Consider the following 23,060-nt stretch of genomic DNA (forward strand, 5'->3'; position numbering starts at 1 on the left):
GCACAGGTGGGACAGGCGCAACACGTGACCAGCCCGGCCCGCTCCGGGGCACGTGGCTCTGTCCGCCGCCCGGCGCCAGCACTGCCGCCCGCGCCCGGCAGGGGGCGCCGGAGGGGTACACACCTGGTAGGCGGGCGCACGGCCCCGCCTCCCCGTGCCGGCCGCTGATTGGCCGGCCGGCACGTCCGTCAAGCAGCGGGGGCGGGGGCGGCGGCTTGTCACGTCGCCGCGCGTCGCTGCGGTCGGGAGCCGCCATGGAGCCGGGTCCGGGCGCGCGGCCGCTCTGCCACAGCCTCGTGCTCTGGGTGAGTGGGGGATCCCTCCACGGGGCCGTGGGGCTCCCACGCGCGACCGGGGGGAGGGGGAGGGAGTTTCCTGCTCCCGCTGTGACATCACGGTGCCTCTCCCCCCCGCGGGGACACGACCTCGTGGGGGGGTGCACACGCGTGGGTGCCACGTTCACTTCACCCTGCAGATGCGTGTATGTAGATGCACATGTACCCGTGGGTTGGCGTGCGCATCCTGACCCCCACGTACGCCCTCGTGCGTACCGACATTTTTCCGTATCTGGCCGCGTGGGGACGCTCCCTCCGCTGGGTGTGGGTCTGGGGGTGGATGTGCACACCAGGGGGAGGGTGTGCAGCTGTGATACGTGAGTGTGTATGCAGGCGGGGTACGTGCAAGCACCTTGAGCCCAGCCCTGCGCCTGTTCAAGTGGACGTGCGTGTGTATGTGAAGATGTGCATATGCACGTGCCAGTGTAGATGTGTGTATGGGTTTATGCATGTGTCTTTACCTACACGTACACACATACGCGTGTGCATGAATACATGACTGCTTACATACATATGTATACACACACATCGGTACGTGCAATAATCGACCCACACATGCACATGCATATCCATATATACATATGTATCTACATGCCTGCATACACGTGTGTGTATACACATACATCTTTACCCGCATACGCATATGCATGCATGCATCCATACATACGTATCTACATGCCCACAGACGTGTGTGCATGTATACACATGAGTATATGCATACATGCACCCATTCATACATACATATCTACATACTTATGTACATGTGTGTGTATACACATGTGGTTGCATGCATACAGCTTTACCCACGCATGCACAAGCATATACACACCCATACATAAGCATATACATACTTCCCTATCTACATACCCATGTACACATGTGTATACACACGTGGGTACGTACATACATTTTTTACTCTCAAATGCACACATATATACTTACATGCATATCTACATGCCTGTGTACACGTGTCTGGGGGGGGGGTGTATACACACATGGGTACACGCACACGCATATACATGCATCCATACAGACGCACATGTCTACATGCCCTTGTACGTGTGTGTGTGATATATTGGGCAGCTGTCCTGAAACACCCGTTCTCACCAGGGAGGCTCATCTCCGCTAACACTGTGGGAGGGAGCCGATGTTTATTTCACGCCTAACACATCAGATTGAAAGACATCAGGAGCCGCCTGTGGGGTCCTTGCCCTGCTTCTCAGTTACAGCAGAAAGGCTGCAGCCCTCTGAATTATACATCAGCAGGGATCTCGCTTCTTGGGAGTGCTGCCCTTGTATCCTGCTTTCCCGTGTTGTCACTGCTCGCGGGCCAGAGCTGATATTTGAGGCTGCCGGAGCCTGGCAAAGGAAACCGACAAGGAGGCAGGTGCATGCTGGAAATGAAGGTTTCATTTGATGGGAACAACTGTTGCTCTGCTAGGGGGAAGGTGGGGAAGGAACACAGTTCTTGAAAACAACAAATGGTCAGTGCAAGAACAACGGTGTAGGTGGAAAGTGTAGGCTCATCTCCTGGGCAGAGGGGCTGGTTAGCACTTCTTTGGCTTTGACTCTGACGTTTGTTAATAATTGAACCAAAAAAGGGAATTAACACACCATTTATAGTGCAGATGAATTGACAAAGGGAAAAAAAATAGATCTGAGTTTTAATTTCTTCCCTTGGCACATTGCACCGGTGAGGTTGTCTAAATGCAGGTGCTCTCACAGTATGAGATGTGCATGGCTGCCTGCACCACCGTTTGCGTAATCAATCAAAATGGAAGTTCCCTTCATTCTTCCTCTTCAAGCACATGAGCAAAACTGTTCTTGTCTTTCCAATCCACAGTAGGCTTGGCAAAATCTTTTGACCAGATTGAATTGTACTAAGTTAACATGTGATTTGCAGTTGGAATTACATAAAGCAGCTTGCACATTATACTGGGGCTTTGTAGCACTCAGTGTCTTTTAGAAATTCCAGACATTTGGTATATGCTCTTTAGGAACAGGGAGGAGGAATTTCTAACTCTTTAGAAGTATTTTTAAGATATAGGGAAAAAAATAAATAAGTATAAGAAACAGTTTGGCAGCAACTACAATTGGAGGAATTCTGTTGTTACCACCCCCTCTTTTGGATATATACGTGTGTATCTATATTAGATGCTTGTGTGTGTGTGTGTGTGTGTGTGTGTACAAGTTCCATTACAGCAGAGCCTATAAGTCTTACAATGGTTTAATAACATTCTCCTTTGCTTTTTGCACTTCTATTAATAGTTTTGCACATATGCCGTATTAAATGATTAGTGTTCAAAAATAGTTCCTTTTCTCTGATTGTATGTCCTTATTCCTTTCTCCTGACACTTTTTTTGTCATCTTTTCATCTCTCCAGCAATCTCTTTTCTTAGCCTTGCTTCAGCACATGTTTTTTTATCCTTTTGTTTATATATAAGTAAAAATCGTTTGATTTTGAGAATGCAGGTCTTCTTGTAGTCTAATGACAGTGAACTACCTGCACTCTTGACATATTCATAGAGTTGAAATGAAGAATCTTGGACTAATTTATTTTTACTAGTCCTGCTTAAGAAATGATGAGCATAATTCTCATTTAAACAGCCTGAATTATGTCAAGGGACCTTAAAATGAATGCTAATTTAATTTTATTCTACTTTAAGACATCTTTAAATTGCCAGACTATTATATATACATGAGAATGAAGCCATGTTATATTCACATATCCAATTTAAGCATGTGCTGTAATAAGAGTTCATGTCTGCATGTACATTTTCTAGCCAATCATCTTATTTCAGTGGCCTTGAACTATATGCACAGAGTGGAACTATATGCACAGTAGCAGCAAAGAGGCAACCGTGACCTGACCTGGCTGTGTCACATACCTGCAACAGCGTCTTAGGCATTTCAGTGCCCATTACAATAGTATGGGGACAGCTTCTTAGTGTGGTAAAGCAATGAATACTCTTGAATTTCCTTTAGCAGCACTCAGCAACTTTTTAAAGCTATGGACCAGATTGACCCAGTTTGGGTCAGAGGCGGATGTGTGCTAGGACCTAGCCACAGCTGTTGCCTTTCCCTGAGAGGTACGGGAAAGTGGCTGCTGTTGAAGCCCTACACTACCAAATGCCTCAGAAGTACCATATCAAGAGGTCAGATCTGATCTGCAGGCCAGGGGTTGCTGATCCCTGCCTTTTAGCATTGTGCTGTTTACTGGAAATGCCACTTGTCCAAATAAAACTTTTATCTGGGACTTTATATTTACATCAGTATGGACTTGGCCATGTGTTATTAGAAACATTACTATCTCTCTCTTATTTATATGTGTGTGTGTGTGTGTGTGTATTATATAAAAATAAAAATAGCCGATGCACTGGCATTAAAATAGTGGTATCTTACACTAGACCTCAGTCCTGCAGACATACACTTACTTAACAGGTACCTGTGTAGTCATGTTACCTCAGTGGGACTGTTCATACTTGAAGTTAGGTGTGTTGTGTCATATTTTCTAGGGAAAATGGGGCTTGAATCCTGCTGACACTGAGGTCACTGATAAAACTTCCAGTGACTTCAGTAACACCTGATCATGGCCAGAGTGAGAGTTAGAAGAGTAGATCGAGAGCTAGAAGATTTTCCATTTACAGCTCTTCTTTTCAGTTCCATTATGGTAATGTTTCTTAGAAAACACTCTGAAATGAAACATAAACTTAACCCCTATATTTTTACAGGTTTGGATACTTGAAAATCAAAACGTGCCTATGAAAATACTTCTGAAATTAACCCTTCAAGGGTTACTGCTGCTGTCCATAAGTAGAGGAGGAGAAAGGTGTACGGTATCTAGAGAAACTTGTTCATCCTTTCCCATTTGCAAGTGTGGAATAATGGTGTACATGTTTAAGCCATTTTTTTTAAAAATTAGAGCCTTTTTAGAGCATATGGACACTATATTTTTTAATTCTTATTTGTTCTCCTACACATCTGCAGGTAGATTTGGACATATTAAGCCCCAGGAATGTTATATGGCTGCATCTGTGGGAGAAACCTTAACAGTCTTACTGAGCTGGGTAGTGGCCCTTTGAAACACACTGTGGTGATCTTTGAGTGCTGTCTCCGAGACTGGAGTCATAGTTGTGATCACACAGAGCAGGCTAGTCATTACTGCTGATTAGCCTACTTGCAATGCTATGCTTCCTCCAGTTTCGGAGCTGGCTTGCCTAAAGCCATGCAGTGTTTGGTGCCAGTATGGTGGCTTGTGGTTTATGTGTAGTTTTAGTTTCAGCTCTTTAACAGTGTTAATAGTCACAAGGGTAACTTCCCCTGGATCCAGTCCTGTTTATTTGAGGTGTTTTTCTTTAAAAGCTACCATCTCCTTTTTTTTCCTTTCACTTCTAATAAAAAAACCCAACCCAACCTGTAGCTCTTTCAGTTCACAACCTACTTGCATGGCTAAAACTTGTAAGACCTGTCTTCAGAGCTGATCTGGCTGTGTTAGCTGGAGAACTTGAAGTGTGGATCATAGGGATAAATGTAGGGGTGATTTTTTTTACTTTCCAAGTATAGTAATCTATGTCTGTCTGATAACTAGTTATGAGCATGATCCTGTTTTAAACTGCAGGCATTTGGTAGTGGAACATGTGACTGCCCAGAAAAAGAAACACTAGGAGTTATGCCAGGAGGTGTGGCATTCAGCCTTCAAACATGTGCAATGCAAGCCTGATAGCTCTGTTTCTAAGGCAAAATTTTTGTTCCACTCAGACAGATGGGTGGCAAAATTTAAACCTGATGCTGGGCCACTCTTAGAGGTAGCTCAGTCGTAGCGAGAGCAGTCCATAGATGCTGTAAGTCACAGCAGTCGTGGATGTCTATGAGCTACCGTCCTGTTGGTGCCCTGGCAGAGCCGTCTCGTTGTCCCTTGCAGTGAGCCTGTGTGTTGTGGAGTGGGGAATGCAATTTCTCAACACATTTAGACTTCATGTTCATTTCCAGCAAATAATTCTGCTGCAGTGATGAAGAGTCAATCCCTCTTCCATTAAAGTCAGTGGCAAACTTCTGTTGGATTCATTGGTCCAGGATCAGTTTGTACTGTGGAGATTCCTCAGACCTATATAACAGATGTTTTATATTTCTACCACAGCACCAGCAGTGCCCAATTTAAAAATGTCCAGTGGAACTAGGACATCCTGTAGGGTGGTCTTAAGTTCAGTTGAAGATACAGCAACATGTTTGGAAGCAAAACAACAGAAAGCCAGACTTAGCAAATACAAACTGTGAGGTCATAAAGAGCACAGAAACATGTAATTTTATATGCATTGCGTAGTTAACTTGTGGAACTCCTTGCCATAGGAGGTTGTAGAGGCAGATAGTATGATCAGATTCAAAAAGAGGACTGGACAAATTCATAGATGATAGATCTATTAACAGGATAGTCAGATACATATTCTCTGACATCTGTAAACCAATGATTGTAGATGGCAGGAATGATAATGAAAAGGGGCTAGATCACTCTAGATATAGCTAGTTCGGTGTTCTCCCTCTAAAATAGTGCTGTCAAACTCATCTGGCCTCATGGGCTGGATCAGCGGTGTGGGGCCAGTCCACGGGACAAATCAGGCCTGCAGCCTGGCCCTGCACGCCAGATCTAGCAGGGGTCCCAAAATAACCAGAGGAGGTGCTGCTTGCATAAGACCTGGAACTGCTGGGGTGGGCACTGAGTGCAGCATGGTCCCAGACCTGCTGCTCTGGCCACTCTGGGACCATGCCACACATGGTGCTTGCTTCTGCACGCTGGGCCCAGCATATGTCCCATGTTCCCTGGAGCAGCTAGTCTGGGACCACCCCCTATACAGCACTGGATGAAGTACCTGCTCTGTCTACTCTGGGACACACTGGAGCAGGCGCCACATGTAATGCACAGGGCCATCCAGCAAACCCCACACATGCTGCCTGTGGGTCTGTTTGAGACTCCTGGGTAGCATTGGGATCTGGATGATAGGGCTTTACACACCATATCTTTGCCACCCTAACTCTAAAGCATCTCTTCTGACCACTGTCAAAGATGGGCTACTGTGGTAGGTGAATCAGTGGTCTGTCCCAATGTGGCATTTCTTGTGTGCAGCCAAACATTAGCACAAACAAATTCTATTCAATAGCTATGAGGAACTATTAAAGCAGTCCAGGGATCCTAGGCTTAGAGCCCGCCTGGTCCCCTAGAGCAGCCTGTACAGGGGGAGGTTGGCCTGCAATGCAGAGGGCTTGCCCAGCCCAGCCCCTGAGCCCCCGTTGAGCATGGGGATTGCTGGGGCCTGGGCACAGGCACAGGGAGCAGAGCAGCAAGGGCTGGCACTGCTCAGAGCCACAAGGCAGCAAGTGGGACAGCTGCAGTTGGACTCATGTCCTGGTGCTGGGACAGAGCTGCTGCTGGGATGGAGTGAGTGGGGGCAGGCAGGGGCTGTGGGTTAAGACTGAGGGGCACTGGCAGGGTTTGTGGGTTGGGAGTGAGGGGCAAGGGCAGGGGCAAGGCAGTGGCATATCAATGCTGGTCAGTGACCCACATACTGGTGAGCAAAGTGGGCAGGGGCAGCTCTGATTTTTTCTGTGATAAAACCAAAGGCAAACGCCAAAGTTTATAGATATTTAGAATTCATTTTATTATGGTGATAGAGACACTGGTAAGCTTCCAAATTGCTTTAAAATTGTAAATATATTAATAAAACTTTGCCCAACTGATCTTTCTTTATATAGTGGCATTTCATTTTAATCGTGGAAGAATGCAGATTTGGGGTGTTTTAATGCAAGAATTTGGGGTTGTGGGGGGAGGTTTAATCAGAGAATTGGCAATTTTAAAACAGGGAACCCCAGGATCTCTATTGGTGTGGCAAGTGGTGGTATCCAGGCAGAGGAGCCTGCCCAGGGCCAGAACTGGGGACCCAGCTGGAGGGCAGATAAAGTGGCTGACCTTCTGGCCGTGTGGGGTTAGGAGGACGTGGTTTGACAATTCAAAATAGACCATCGCATGGAGCACATTTCCTGCGCGATAGCTGCCCAGATGGCAGAGCAGGGACACCAGTCATGACATGACAGCAGTGTCGTCCAATGGCCCATGGGCAGCTGGCCCAGAGATGCAGGTTGCTCTGCTGCAGTGCCCAAACCACAACCCAGGCGGCCGTGTGGTCCCTGTCTGGGTCTGGCAGGCATGCAGCCTTGGGGCCGCAGGTCCAAGGGGGAGGATACTATGGCAGGGGGCAGCAGGTTACAACCAATGCCAGACTGCGGCAGCCACCCCCAATGCCGGACTGCAGCAGTGGGTAGAGGGTGCAGGGGCCACTCTAGGTTAGCGCTGCTTCAGCAGTCCAGCTGGCATAAGGGGCTAGTGTCCTCAGATACCAACTGGCTGGTCCTCAGAAGCTCCTGAGGGCCTGTAGCCCTAAGCTGCTTGCCATGGCAGCTTTTTATACTGCTGGGTTAGCACAGGTGCTGGCCCCAGGTTCTAACTCCTTGTAACTGAAGATTCGGGAGGAGCTGGGCAGTTTGCCCCAAGTGGCACAATTTGCCCCACGCCAAAGTGCATATTCAGACACATGAGCTGAGGCACAAATCTTCAGCTCAAATTTGTGCTGCTGCTATTTGAGCTCACGTGCCTGTGGTTGTGGATGCGCCCTCTTAAGTCAAAGGTATTAAGTGCACTGGGTTGGCCTACAAGCTAATCTAGTTTTATGGAATGGATTTTGATATTCTGGGCTGCTTAAAGTAAAGGTTCGTACTAAAAAGTAGCATTGCAGCAAATTCCCTGCCCTATCTAATGAGACATTGTAATGATTGTCTTTTTTTTAGTTGCAGACGTTTAATACTGCTGCACCCTGCAAAGATGTCCAAGACTTGACTAATGGTGTTGCCATGGCACAAGTGCTTCATCAAATGTAAGTTGATGGTTTAGTTCAGTGTGTATCAGATTATGCAAGGTGCTTATTTAGGTTTCACAGTCTTCTTCGCCAAGACCAAGATATTTGAAATGAAGTAGGTCTTCCTTAAAACAACAACAAACCCCTTCCCCACCCCAAACCTCCCTCCAGTTGTAGATATTTCAAAACTTATGAAAGGGACTCCTTCTTACTTTGGCGGTGTTGTTAACCTGGTGTCAGTAAATCTGATGAAATGACTAGAATGGAACTTCAGAATAATTCGCCTTCACTTGCTGTCCTCCTCTTTTCAGGATATTGTAACGCACAAAACTAAATACAGGTTGGTTATACAGTATGTTTTTTCAAAACTGGCTAGCAAAGGTAAATTGAATTACAAAGTCACAGTCATGCAGGTATATACTTTCTAGTTTGCAAGTATGTTTTGTTCTTGTTTATGCTGAAAAAATACAAACATTAAAATCACTTCTGTTTCTTCATGGCTTACTTTTGTTAGATCATAAAAAAGCATAAAGCAGCACTACATTCACAATACCAGCGTTCATCTAGTCAAATAAAGGGCAAGATTGGGCAGTTTTAATATGACTGCTTTTCTGTAGCAATCGGGACTTCCGGCTTTGTACCATTTTCTTTGGAGTGGGAATTCATGTCTCTATGTAGTATTCCCATTAGAATTACCCAGCTTCTTGACCATTTTGCTTCCAGCAGTTGGGAGCTTTTACAGGTCAGCTGTTAAAAGTTGACATCAGGAAGTGCTGGTTTATTTTCTGCTTAAAAAAAGGTGTGGGGGGAGGGGGAACATTCAAAATAACTTGAGCTCCTGCTAAGGTTATAGCAGTGAAATAAGACTGCAGTGGCAGTCAGGAGTCATGTATGGTATGTCTGCTCTTTAATCTTACAGTCAATTTAAATAGTGCTGTTATAACCTAGCATTTCAATGAGATAATGCTGCAGTTCAGTTTTTGGGGCCTTTCTTCTGGCTCAGATACTAAAAGAAAGATTTATTAGGGGGCATCTTCTGTTTAAACACACAGGACGCGTCCACATGTGTGTGGATGTTTGGTTCACCAGGGACAAGTAGTGGCAGCATACTTTGTGCCGCAGCTAGTTGTCTCTGGGGAATGCCTGTGTTTCTTTGGTGTTAAAAAGCACTTGCATATAAAAACTAAGCACAGGGAAGTATTCAGATATCTGTCTTCAGTTCACTTAAGTATGTTCTTGAAGCTCAAAATTCCTTTTTCCTAAAGAGTAGTGGATTTAGTGTTTTATTCAATAGAATTTATTCAGCAGGGTAAGAAATTCCCTATAGCACAAATGAAAATGCAGTGTCCAGGAACATATATAACTTTGGGATACAATGGTAGACTTTCTACTGGAAAAAAATATTGGATGTTTGATGTTTTATTGAACTTCTGCATTTACTAAATATTAAACTGGCATATATTTTGTTTTCATTTTAGAGATGTTGCCTGGTTTGACCAATCATGGCTAAGCCGTATTAAAGAAGATGTTGGTGATAACTGGAGAATTAAGGTATCTGAAATGAAAATTGGCAAAAGCTAATTTGCTGTTGTTTGGGATGTAATTCCTCAGTGTATCTGATATTATAGACACACCAACATAGCATTGGGCAGATTGAAAAAAAATCCACCACACTGAAACAAATTTAAATATATTTGAACTGTATGTTACCAAGATTTACTGCTACCTCTGTATTTCCTCCCTTACTTTAAGTATGCATAGCTTTAAGATAAAACTGCTGTGTAGACTTTAAGTGAAGAGCAAGATATTTTTGTACTATCCTTTCATGAAGTCTGGGAAAAGTTAGCAGTTAATAACCTTTATTATCCTTTATATGCCAGGCCAGTAATCTGAAGAAGGTTCTACAAGGAATTATGGACTACTATCATGAGGTAGGGGAAAAACAGCAGTTCATATTCAAATACAAAGATTGTTTTGTTTTATTTCCACCAAACTCTAATGTGAACTCTAGAATAATACTAGTTTTTCTTCAGTTATAAATGTCTTATTGAGAAACGCATGATCAAGGCTGGTACAAGAAAATTCTGCTTAATCTGGAAGTACTCAGAGTACAAGTAAAACCTGGGTGGAGTAATGGGGTTTTCTCAAGCATGCTGCACCTTAATCAAATATGTGAAACTTGGTTGCAGGCAACACCCTGTGGACTTATTCTGTCTAGTCTGTTTTGATTTTAGCAGCAGACATGCTCAGCCAGCTGTAAGTAATGTCTCTACAGCCTGATTTTTTACTTGTGGCAGTGATAACACAGGAACAGGCATATTGCGCATGAAGCGGGTAAGGAGTGGGTTTTTGATCCTGCAGTTTTATAAAAGTATGCATTATGAAAAAGTTCCTGTTTTATCTGGCTTTAGAAGTTAACTAGTGCTGAATGTTTGCAGTACTTGGATGGGAGATCTCTGGGGGAGCAGTTGGAGGTATATGGTGCTGCTGTTCTTAGGGTTAGATTGGAAAGGGCACTTGGGCACAGCAACTCTAAGCATGGCCTCCTGAACCCCTGGAAGAAGATTTTGAATTCTGTTAGGGGCCTAGATCCCCCATACAACACCTGCAGGAGTTAGGTGTCTCAGAACAACCTAGAGGCTAAACGGGCATAAAGATGGCCACAGAAAATACTGAGGATAGGGCCACCTCTCTAAATCCAGCGCATCTCTGGAGCTTAGGCATCTTACTCAGGGCAGTAGGGAAGTGCCTTCCTCCATTTCAGAGTCATAACTTCTCTTCAAAGGTAAGCATTTACATCCTTTTTGTTTATATAACATTTCCTGGTGCAGAGACAACAAACCAGGTCTCCTTTTTCTCCCCTCCCCTTATGAATGTCACAACCATTGAGCTACAGAGTTATGTTCGCTCATGTGTGCTCATGCTCGCTCACCTGCTAGCACCCTCTCAGTCAGTCAGCCTAGAATTATTTGTCACCTAATGTCCCAGGAGCAGAGAAGCATGCACTCACCTCACAATACCCTGTAGCCTGGGAGTCTGGGGACCCTCCAGAGAGGTGGGGGGCTTGCAGGCTGATCTTTGAATGCTTAGGGAGCATTTTAAGATAAAAAAGTGAGGTTCCTTAAAGGCTAAATGGCAACTAAGTTTGGACTTGGGCTCCTAAATTCTGCTCTAGTCTGTGTTTGGATCTGTTCCTTATTTCTAGCAACAGAAATGTCCATTCCTTTAACTTGATGGAAAGCCTCATGGATTTGGATGGAGAAGACTTGGCAGACCATATTTTCTTGCTTGATTTGAAAACAAACAAGGATAATACATTATTTGATGTTTAATCAGGCAGTTACTTTTCTGCATGGTGCTTTCAAGACTTATTTTACCTTGCCAGAATCGGGTAAAGTTCAGATAGGCATCTTTAATAAATATAACTGTCTTTTCTTTACATTGTAATCTCTTAAATATGAAATTTTCTGTGGCACTTCTGAGAAAAGAGGCAAATTTATTCGAAGAAATTCGCATGGGTTGGTGCAAAGCTTCAATAAATTGCTTGGATATCTAAATAGGCAGAGATGCAATTTTGTTAAAATAGCAATTTTGTATCACAGACTTTTGTTTCTTTTCCCTAAAGAACTGAGAAAAGAAAATGACAGGTCTTCATGTAGCAAATGAGATTGGGCTTTAGTTTCAGGGAAATAGAATAGTGTCAAGTTGTATTTCTCATAAATTAATCTCTGGTTTAAGCTTTTACTCTCTTTTACCGTAGGATATTTTGGTTTAAGCTTTTACTCTCTTTTACTGTAGGATATTTTGTTCTGTGTTCCATACTGGGTAATATTACCTTCCTTTTTACAAATTCAGAATAACAAGGGAAACAGATGATTTATTTTCATTCATGAAGACCACAGGCTGTCAGACATTTAAAAAAAAACCCGAAAACACACTTTACCAGAAGAAGCAGCACATTAGTTTGACATGGTTCTGCAGTATTTGTATAGGTTGGGTGCTTCAGTGAGGCTTTTTGGTGTTTTTAGCTCAAGCTGATTCAATCAGCCATCAGATAAAAGTGCCCAAAAAAGCCCCACTAAGGAACCCAATCTATACAGATGTTGGGTGAGCTGAGTCCATCTAATGTGCTGCCTCTTCTGGGAATGTGTTGAGCTCGGTGCAGGAGTGCATGGAGTTTGAATCAAAGCACTGTTTTCTGTTGTTTTTTTAACGTCTGTAAGCAGCCACAGATCTTAGCTAAGAAAAACGTTTTATATTATTGCTTAACAGTTCCACGATCATGTGATACAAAGGGGCAAAGGGTGGGGCAATTCTAGAAAATCTCAGCCTCCTGCAAGTAGTGCACCATTCATGCAGTGTATATGCTTTTGCATATGCTTGTGGTATCCATGTCTAATATTGGCTTTTTATATTATAGTACAGTGGGTCTTTCAAAATGACTGTGTACTTACCTCGGTTTACTGTAAGTGGACATAGGCAATGTTGAGCTTTTCACTCTTGGTTACGTTGAGAAATTGAGTCTGCCCACACTGGAAATGGCAAGGAAATTAGTCGATTAATTAAACAGCTGCTTGCAAGTTGTCGGCAGCTACTTCCACTGCTGTCAGTACTATATGGAACTGCTGGTTTTATGTCCACACATTTGAAATTGGCAACTGCTTGTCTGGTTCACCAATTATTATGCAGTTTGAACAGAGTACAGTGTACAATTCCATTACATCACCTGGAGTGATACCCAAAGATACCGTGCACTTAACCAATTCCAGTCTCTTTTGGAGATCTTCCTTATAAAGCTACACAAATGGTCCCTGGGGTTATTAGCTACTGGGACCACTCACCACAGGGTTACTTTCTACCTTCCCTCCTTTGCCATAGCTAAAATAACCATGAGCATCTCTGCCTCAATTAAGGCAGCAGATGAGGATTTCATTTGATTAGAGCTGGGGCTGTCCGGGACTGAGAGGGAGCAGGCAGGTGGGATGGAAGTGGGATTATATGAAGTGAGGGAGGTACAGCCCCAGTGACATTTAGAAGGTCATGTATGGAGTCCCTAATGGTGAGCAAAGCTAAAATGACTACTCTAGCCATTTTGATTTTCTAGTCCTTTACATGCTTTCCACTGTCTTCATAGTCTCATTACCTTAATTTATAATTGCTGTCTCAATATTCTACCATCAATCAAGTGGCCAGGTGGTAGAATAATTGTATTTCTCTTGTTCAGGACTGACTTGAAGCGACCAAGGTCTTTTCCCTCATCAGTTCTAAGATGATCAGTTTTGTATTCTTTCCTGTCTTGAGGTTTTGTCCAGAGCATTTCCCAAAAAACCTTTTTACTCAGTGGTTCACTGTTTCCTTTGATGCTAAATATTAATGTTGTATAAAATCAAGAATCCAGATTTAACCTTATCTTTTTTTTTAATTCTGCAGTTCTTGGGTCAGCAGATCTCCGAAGAATTTCTTCCTGATTTAAATCAGATATCTGAACATTCAAATCTTACAGAGCTGGGGAGGTTGCTTCAACTTATTTTAGGTTGTGCAATCAACTGTGAAAAGAAACAAGGTACCTACTGTTTTCAAAGGTATATTTAGAAACAAGCATTATCTTTAGGAATATCTTATTAAAGGAAATGGTGACTATTTCCTTTAGTATTTAATGTGCATCTATTCCAGTTTATGCAGTAAGATAAATACTGCATAAACTGGAATAGATGCACATTAAAAGTAGTTCCTGCCCTGAGTTAAACTACAAGTTTAAGCACCCATCCGCTGATGTGTTATATCATGTTCATGTGTATGCTTCTTAGCTAGAATTCATAAAAACAAAAAATGTATCTCTGTACAGTTCAAATGGCTTCAATTTTTGGTGGAGTGGAGAGGTGCCTTTAAATTTATTTATTATACTATTAAAATTGCAAATTGATTACAAAATTTGTGTCCTGGCTTAAAGATACAATTTAAATTAAAACTAATATTTGAAATTCTCTCCAACTTACCTGTGGAGGGTTGAGAAAATGCTTTTTGTGCAATAAATAATGCCTTTACAAGCACTCAGAATGGCACAAGAAAATCCTGAGTATTGGGTAGACATTCTTGATAGGATAGGTACCGAACCTCCTCTGGATATAGACCAAATAACTACATAAGATGTTCTTGAGTAATTCATACATTTTGAATCAGTAGTATTTTGGAGACAAGGCAGCATAGACCTGCATTGAGAATTAATATTAGCAATGCCAGTTCATCTACCATACTTCATGTGCCACCCCAATTGCAAGTTTTTCACAGCAGACATTCTAGAAATATAAAATAAGCCAAGCAGTAGTGTTTGTTAAGGCTATAGGTTAGAAAACCTTTAAAAAATGGAAATGCTTTAAAAACATTTCACTCCATTGTGCACACGGTAAATTTGGGAACATTTATAGTAGGCAAAATATTAAATTGTTCTAATTGACTATGTATTATACAACTTTTAATATTCACAATGCAGTGAAAAAGCCTAAAGCAGCTTTTTGGCTCTTGAGTTTAAACACAACCCTTCTGTCTTGGATAATAGTTTAACTGTGTGGCGGTGGCAGTGGAGTGTTATAAATTTCAGTTATAGCTTTCAGGCCTTCTGTTGTGTGCAGCATAAGCTGTCTGTGCATGAGTGGCAATATGTTGATACCTGTAATTTTGCTGCCTTCATGGAAAGGGTTGCATCATAAAGTTTATTTACAATTCATAGATCTGGTCATTTGTTTTTAATTTTGTTTTAATTTAATACTCTGAAGCCTTTTTAGGGTGTTCTTGGATTTGTTACTTCAAAGAATCAAATTCTTTATAGACATAAAAACTGCCTTTAAAGATATGTGAATTATGTACGTGGTAAAATTTGTCTCCAAGCACCAGTTCTTTTCAAACTTCAGTGTGGTCCTGCCCATTGGGCTTAATTTGATAAACCTGTATGTAAAGTAAAAATGTCCTCATTGGATTGTAATTAAAAAAAGCAACAACTTTCCTGCAATGCTAAACCATAGGAAATACATTCTTTGTTCTTTGTTGGTGTCTCAAATATGGAAAGGGCAGTTGGTAACTCAGTTAGGATAAATGTCGCTGTAAATTACTGTAAATATCTTTTCATTGTTACAGAACACATACAAAACATAATGACCCTAGAAGAATCTGTCCAGCATGTTGTTATGGCTGCTATTCAAGAGGTGAGTGGTAATTCACGTAGCCTAAAACAGGAGAGCTTGAATGTAACTATTTAGGACAAGCACATTGTGTCCTGCCATTCTTCCATCTTTACTGCTTTCCTCTGTTCAGGTTGTAAAAATAAATTGGAAAGGTGCTTGAAACATTCACATGGGCATTCCTCTTATGACTCTGTGCTATCTGTTCCCCTGGACTGAAGCATAGTCTGTTAAAGAATCCTTACTTGTTTGTGCATTGGTCCTTAGAGGGTTCTTAAAACCAGATGGAAGTCAGTTGCCCTGGCCTATCTGGGGGATCAGGACTGAGGAGAGATGTACTGAGTTTTCTTTTCATTTGGTTGCACTTTTAGCCCCTGTACTTTAATAGCTTTATAACACATGAATCTGTTTCAGCATGCCTCTTGCACTGAAAATAAATTCAGCAATATAACACAGGACACCTCTAGAGTCAGTAATAAGAAACCGTCAGTTCTTCAAAGTCTTTTATGTGTGGATAAGATCAAGAGAATTACATCTTGTTTTGTAACATATTTTGGATAACTGAACTCTTCTTCTGAATAATGGTAGAATTAGTAGGTGATTGCTTTGCTTTGTTCTTAATCCAAAAGAGCAGAGGTAAAATTTATTAGCTGGTAGCAAATGGAGTTCCGGTATTCTGATTTGGATTAGTAAGAATTAAACTGGTCTTTCAGTTCTCAGTATTCTGGTCTTTACATTCATTGATACTACTTGGGTCAGCTGACCTCGAGTGAACAAATGCTACTAATGATCAAACTCACTGGTTGAAATAGTGATACTGCTCCCTCTCTCTTCCTTTCCCTCCCCTAACACCTTTGAAGCAGATTGGAGTTTTTGCCATTAAATTCATTGTGGCCAGGATTTAACCCATAAATTTATCACTCCTATTTTTTAACATAATAAAGTGCTTATTCTGGCTACTAATGATCTTTAAACAGTTATATTTAAGGAATATAGTAATAGAAAACCAAAAGTGACTGAAGTTTAGTGGGGTGGGGCAATCTAACATTTTGTTTAGCAAACACAGATACTAGTTTTACAGCATATATGTTTGAATTATTTTAATCTTTAGTTTTATTTTTTTGGTAGTTGATGAGAAAAGAAATAGTGGGTTCTGCCACAAATGATGGATCAGGTGAAACGGAGCAACAGGTAATAACTTTTGCATTTGTTATAATAGCCACAGTAATAAGCTTGTAGTAAATAATAATAAATAAATAGTAGTAGTAAATAATAAAACTTGTAGTAAGCATTACTGCGAGTAAGAGTTTCTGAGCGGGCGCACAGTAATGTTTACTGCAATCTAAATAAAACATGTCCTAAGTGCTGGAGTCATTGAAGACTCCCGTGAATTGCAGTGCTGGTTCGAGGCTGCAGTGGGGTGGGAAGGCTGGGACTGACAGCTGTTTGTCTGTCCCAGGCATCCCGCTGCATGGGAGTCTTGAACTAGCTCTGGTTTGGTGCCGGGTCTGGGACCAACAAACAGTTGCTTGTTAGCCCCAGCCACAGCACTGCACTGAAGTCTCTTGATCATAGATATGTATCCCGTCATCTCCAATGATGGAAATTTCAGTACTTTATTCAAACTATGAGCTTGACTCTTGCTTCAGGCAGCCAGTTGTTGCTACCTCCAGAGCAGTTGACCAGAATTAATGCCCATGTTCTTATTTCACAAAAGACAGAACAGCATACTGATGGGAAGTTATGCATTTAACTTGTCTTTTACTATGGTCTGTTGTGTGAAAGGTCATTGAATAACTGAGTAAAACAATACACACACACACTTAGCTTTTTAAAAAGATGCCAAGAGCCTTATTTTGTGTTATCTCAGACCTGAATGTAGATTGCTGGTCATGTACTCCTGCAAAGTGCAAGTGCATGGCAGCTGTCAAATTCCATCAAGTTTCAAAAGTTCAGATATGTGTGAAGTTATCCTGAAAATATTTGAGTTGTGTGAGAGCAGAAACAAACTAGGGCTTTGCACTTGCAGTGAACTTACCTTTATTGAAAGTACTTACTCCTTAAAGGAAGTTAATGGTGTAACCCATACAGCATTTGTCTTCTATATTTCAGGATGATTGTCTGGTGGCCAGGGAAATATACTTGCAATTTGGCAATCATGTTTTAGTTTCCTGTTCTCTCACAGACTCTTGATGGCCTAGGGCAAGTTGCTTCAGGCTAAATCCATGAAGAGCTTAAGTATTACAACAAACATTGAGCATAGCAACACCTAACCGTTGGGCAGCTAGCTCTTAGAGTGGAATTCACAGCCCTGAGTCATGCATCTAGGCAAACCAAGGGAAGACTGAAATCTTACATGGCAAACTCTCTATCACTGAAAGAGGTGCCCTCAAGGATACAGCAGTAGTCCAGGTATTTTGCCTTCTGAATTGGAAAAAGTATAGCCACTGCTATAGGGCACTGAGGGAAGGCTAAATTGCACACCTGAGTGACAGTGCTAATCATCCCTTCCCCAAGTTAATCAGCCCACGTACAGCAGGAGCTACTCTGCTTCCAGTTCTTTCCCTCAGAGCAGCGTACATAGGAATGGCCTCAGGTGCCTTGGAATCAGATTTGTAATGGTTTGTAATGGCCAGGAGGCTGATTGTAGAGCTGCCTTCATTATCCAGTGGCAAATGCTAAAGAGAGGGATGCGCCTTTAATCCCTAATACTGGTAGAATTTGGCTTTGAACTCTGGCCTTCTGGGAGGTATCTAGGTCAAAACCTGTATTGGAGTTGGATACCTAAGTCACCCTTTTCAAAAATAGAGGTTCTGGGAACATACACGTTAATGAGCCACAAAGAGCATGACTGTCACCTGGTCTGTAGGGGCTTCATTTGGAAGAGGGGTCAAGAGCTCTGATCTCGGCTCTAAGAACTGTTCGTTCCTTGTGCAACACCTCCACCACTTTGGTTTGTTTCTTTGAGTTAAAATGCCTGTTATCAGTGTGGTGTATGGTTCATACTCCTTCAGGTAAGTTCTGACCTTACCTACATAATCCAGTCTCTTTGGGGTGGTGGGTGGGAATGGGAAAAGGTAGGTAGAAGAACACCTAGTTTGTGGATCCTCATTGGGCTTTCTTGCCAGGTTCCTCAACCCTGTCTCAGTAGACTTAATCCTAGGCATGCACAGAAGCACAACTTGAGTTATCTAGGGAACATGACTGATGAAAATGTATGTGCCAGCAGACTTTGTGTGCCTAAAGGATTAGGCAAGGGTTTTGAAGTTTGCACTCTTGAACTTAACGCACGTGCATTCCACCAAAGTTGTTGTGTGGATTTAGACCTTAGATATGTTGCTGGAATTTAGACTAAGGTAGCCCTCATTTAGCAGACCGGGATGTAAAGCACAAAGAAGCTAACCTGTGTTAATTCGTATGTGTCTATTTAAGCTTAAAAGGGCACTGGAAGACCTGCAGGAAGCACTTGCAGAAAAAGAGGAATTAAAGCAAAGATGCCAAGAACTAGACCTTCAGGTAAGAAGCAGGCAGCTACTTTCCTAAAAGAAGTGATGAGCATTCCATTAATAGGGACTATTAGACAATAGCAGAATTCACCATGTCTTTAGAAATCAGATACATTTCTTGCCAATTCCTTTTTTTATTCTGAGATGTACTCTCACAGGGAGAACAAAATATCTCTCTAATATCCCTCTCCTTATCACTAACTGCAGGTGTCAGATGCCTAGGAAATTCATTAGAATCTCATTGATTCCTCATTCTTACATGAGGCAGTGATAATTTGTCTCAGTAAAAATAGAGATATAGAAATGACCATGATGAAACTCCACATGTAAAGCGGAGTGTTTTTACTTCGAGGTATTGCACAACTTCAACTTCAATTAGGACACAGGTATTACTAGAACTATTAACTGGTTATCGGTGACAACAGTACAGTTGTTCTGTGTCATTTTTCTTCCCAGAGGGTAAAAAATACTGTTCTTGCTCCATCCCTTATCTTAGTTTTTTTTATCTAGTGCACCTAATTTCAGATCGCACATCAGTAAAATCAGGCTGAGTTGACTAATCCCTCTGCTCTACCAGATAGTGTTCCCATTCTTTTTCTAGTTTTAAGATTCATTTGCAACTGTGTTTCATCCAAGAGGCTGCCACTGAAACTTGAAAGTGCCTTCACTGTAAAAATGTCCAGTGTTCACAATCTGATCCACTCACTTCTTCAGAAATGCTCTAGTAGATGTTTTCTTGTAACTGCACCTACTCTGTATCTTTTTGTGTTCACTGGGGAGTAAGGCAAAAAGATTTTCAGCATGTACTTTTATAGTGAGAATTTCTTCTGTGATCCCAAGCAGCTCTATATGATTCTACTTTACTGTCTAGCGTGTCCCATTCTGAGAAATCTAAAGCTTTCGCAGAGCTACTGTAGACTTTTTTAGAGGGGATAGTGATGGTAATTTACATAACTGATTGGTCATAACAGATGGAGAGAATGGCCCAGTAATCCTTAAAGGTCTATTGTTAAGTGTAAACGTACAAGTGGGGACTAAAATTCATTAAAATATGTTTTAAAATAGTATTTTATATGCCTGTGACTTCCTGGTCCTGTGTTGTTCCATGGTTCAGTCATACCGTATGCAAAGTCAAAATGAAGCAGAATGCAGTCAATATGATTCTTCAGGGACGTGAAATGAAGATAGGGGAAAGCTTTAGTTATGTGACGTTCTTTGAGGCCTAGGACATACAGTTTACAAAAGAGCATACTTTTAAAATAAAAATATTAGCATCCTTCCTTAATTGACATCTTTCTGGATCCTGTAAAGGAATTATTATATTAGCTAAGAAACAAATGTGCTCTAGGTTCTACAAATGCACATAAGGTAAGTTGGCTTCCCAGATGTAAAAGGAAATGCACCTTGAAGGTCACTTCACTGAAGAGCAGGGAAAGCACAACTTGTTTCTTTTATTTCTGTTTGATTAAAATTACGTAACCTACAGTGCGATCACAGGTAAACTACAAGCTGTTATTGTAGCACCATTTATTGTACTATGCCAATTTTGCTATCAGTATTGACACCTGAAATGCTGTATATGTATTGAAAGTCATAGTAATGACTGACAGTTCTCATTTAAACTAATTTTTTAATAAATTCACTTGTAAGGTCTCAATCTTCCTTGATATTTTCCAAGAATATAAAAAAGGTAGGTTTCTTTTATGATTCAGGAAAATGTAACCCAAAGAATGCGTTCTGTCTGTTTAATGCCAGTTAACTAACACCTGCTATATGCTCTGACAGGATTTTAAAATTAACACAAAATCTAAAAGGTTCTGTACTTTTAATACTCCCTTTCCCTCCCCCCCATTTTATGGCTATTAATAGACTTACCGTTTTAATATAATATTGTGGTCTCATTTGCTTAGCTGCAAACACTCTCCACATTAAGATTTTGTTCAATCATTGCAAAAATGCATGCCTTTCTGAAGCTGTTGAGGTTTTTTTTGCGTGTGCGCTTATTAATTTATGGCTCCTGGACCTGCTTTTTTTGCACAACCATTCACTGCTGAGCACACGGCAGTTTTAATGTGCTACCTAGTGCCGTGTTACTTTGTATTATCAATTTAAAGGTCAAGTGGGGAGTACTCTTCACACTACTATTAGTATTGCTGTACAGGTTCTAGGGGTATTGTTTTACCAAAGTAGTTTTAACATGTTTATTTCATTTCAACCTCAGTAAAACTGGAAATACCAATTGCTTCCCCTATTTATTACAACACTGCATGCCTTTAAGACTTTTTTTATTATAAAAGTAATATAAAATGAATTTTCTTTTAGTACTCCATCATTTTCGTGCACTAAAAAATTTTCAAAATGTTCAGCTTTTATGTGCCAAATGAATTATTTGGTGATATCTTACACTCCATTTTTTGAGTTCTATTCTGCAACTGGGTGGGACTATAATGTTATATATCATCTTATGCACACTAGGTGGCTGCCCTTCAAGATGAAAAAAACAGCCTGATGTCTGAAAATGAGGTTATGAATCACAAATTAGAGCAGCTGGATGATTCTTTTGATGATCCAAACACTATGTTTACAAAAAAGTATGTCCATGCACAGTTGCAGCTAGAACAACTGCAAGAAGAAAACTACAGGTATGAAATAAATGAAATAATTTGAACCCTATTTCATCTTCCTGGAGACCAGAACCAAATTATAAAACACTTAACACTGACAATGTCATGGACATTTTCTGTAAATCTGCAGGATTTTCTGCTTCCAAGTTTCTTCTTAAAGCTCCTCTATACTTGATCAAAATACATTTTTGAAGACCCAGCTTGGTTTTGCTACCTTGGTTATCATACTGAGACCACTTAAGAACTTTTTCATGAAATGAGGGAGTCAGATACAGGTCTCTGTATCTCTTTTGAAATAATATTTTTAAGGCACTCCTTCAAATATGTAATTAAGACAAAAGCTGCCTTTTTAGTCATAGTTTCACATGGATATGATACGTTTGTATCCTACTGTGACTTTTTATGGTCTCTATATTTATGTATTTGATTTGAGCTGTTTTTGTTTTGTTTTTTTAGAAGCTGGAACATATTAGTGACATGAGTGACAGATAAAAATGTGATTTCTAAATTTTTTTATGCTTTTAAAAGGCTTGAAGCTGCAAAGGATGATTATCGTTTACACTGTGAAGATCTGGAGAAACAACTAATTGAGCTGCAACATAGAAATGATGAACTGACATGCTTAGCAGAAGAATCTAGGGCCTTGAAAGATGAAATTGATGTTCTTAGGTATGTAGTAGATATAATTGTCCTTCACACTGGAGCGTCTCAATGACAGTATCAAGGATCAGTATTTAAAGATGGAGACTTCTTTGCAGTATTACTTGATTTTAGCTTTTACCATAACCAAGCATAAAGAAAAGCACACTTAATAAAACTGGAAGATGAACTGTAGGACCTCAGTTCTGCTAAGCCTTAAGGGTGCCTAAGTTGCTAAATGGCTACTCATTAAAGCCCCACAAAACATCATAGATTCCATTTTTTTAATCCATGTTCTTTAAGTTTCATATGGGTTCCTGAAGGGGACCTCCATCGTCACTGAAAAAGCTTTCTGTAGTCCACACTGTGTCTTGATTTGTCTGCCTGAGAATACCCAGAAGGAATCCAAGGCAGTCACCAAAGGATCTAATTCTTCTTGTACATCTTTCTGATTCTGCTGTAGGTGGGAACATTTGTAATTATTTGTGCATATTGTTGGATGCATGAGCAGAAACAGTGTCTCATTGACACCAAAATTAAATATGGTGATAGAGCACATTTTGCTTAGCATCCTAGTGATTAAAGGATTTTCCAAGTAAATGGTAATTCCAGGTTCTAGATCTCACAACTTCTTGGTCTAAGTTGAATGCCTTATTTTGCACTTCCTAGAATAACATTTTTAATCATCATGCCATGGGCTAAGTGGGGCTGAGAGCACTCTCCACTCCTGTTGAATTTGAGCTGGCCAGATTAGTGTCAAGGAGGTGAGTAAGAGAGCAAGCAAAGACAGACACACACTTTTAGAATTAACATTAACATTAAACTATTTACTTATAACTTAAAACTATATACATCTATATGCAACCAGCCCTGCCCTTGT

At 41.2% G+C, this 23,060-nt stretch overlaps 1 protein-coding gene across 1 annotated transcript in view; it reads left to right on the top strand.

Moving 5' to 3' along the window:
- Window positions 1-213: 213 nt before the first annotated feature.
- HOOK1 (hook microtubule tethering protein 1) overlaps window positions 214-23,060 on the top strand; it is a 40,305-nt gene continuing 17,458 nt past the window's right edge. The window contains exons 1-10 of the mRNA XM_019531531.1: window positions 214-305; window positions 8,169-8,254; window positions 9,715-9,787; window positions 10,117-10,167; window positions 13,667-13,799; window positions 15,368-15,435; window positions 16,540-16,602; window positions 18,844-18,927; window positions 21,393-21,559; window positions 22,070-22,210. Coding sequence (XP_019387076.1) covers window positions 255-305; window positions 8,169-8,254; window positions 9,715-9,787; window positions 10,117-10,167; window positions 13,667-13,799; window positions 15,368-15,435; window positions 16,540-16,602; window positions 18,844-18,927; window positions 21,393-21,559; window positions 22,070-22,210 — 917 coding nt within the window. The 5' untranslated portion in view covers window positions 214-254. The remainder of the gene's footprint in view (window positions 306-8,168; window positions 8,255-9,714; window positions 9,788-10,116; window positions 10,168-13,666; window positions 13,800-15,367; window positions 15,436-16,539; window positions 16,603-18,843; window positions 18,928-21,392; window positions 21,560-22,069; window positions 22,211-23,060) is intronic.

The sequence above is a fragment of the Crocodylus porosus genome, unplaced genomic scaffold, assembly GCF_001723895.1.
Source record: "Crocodylus porosus isolate Cpor-Errol unplaced genomic scaffold, CroPor_comp1, whole genome shotgun sequence".
Classification (NCBI taxonomy): domain Eukaryota; kingdom Metazoa; phylum Chordata; order Crocodylia; family Crocodylidae; genus Crocodylus; species Crocodylus porosus.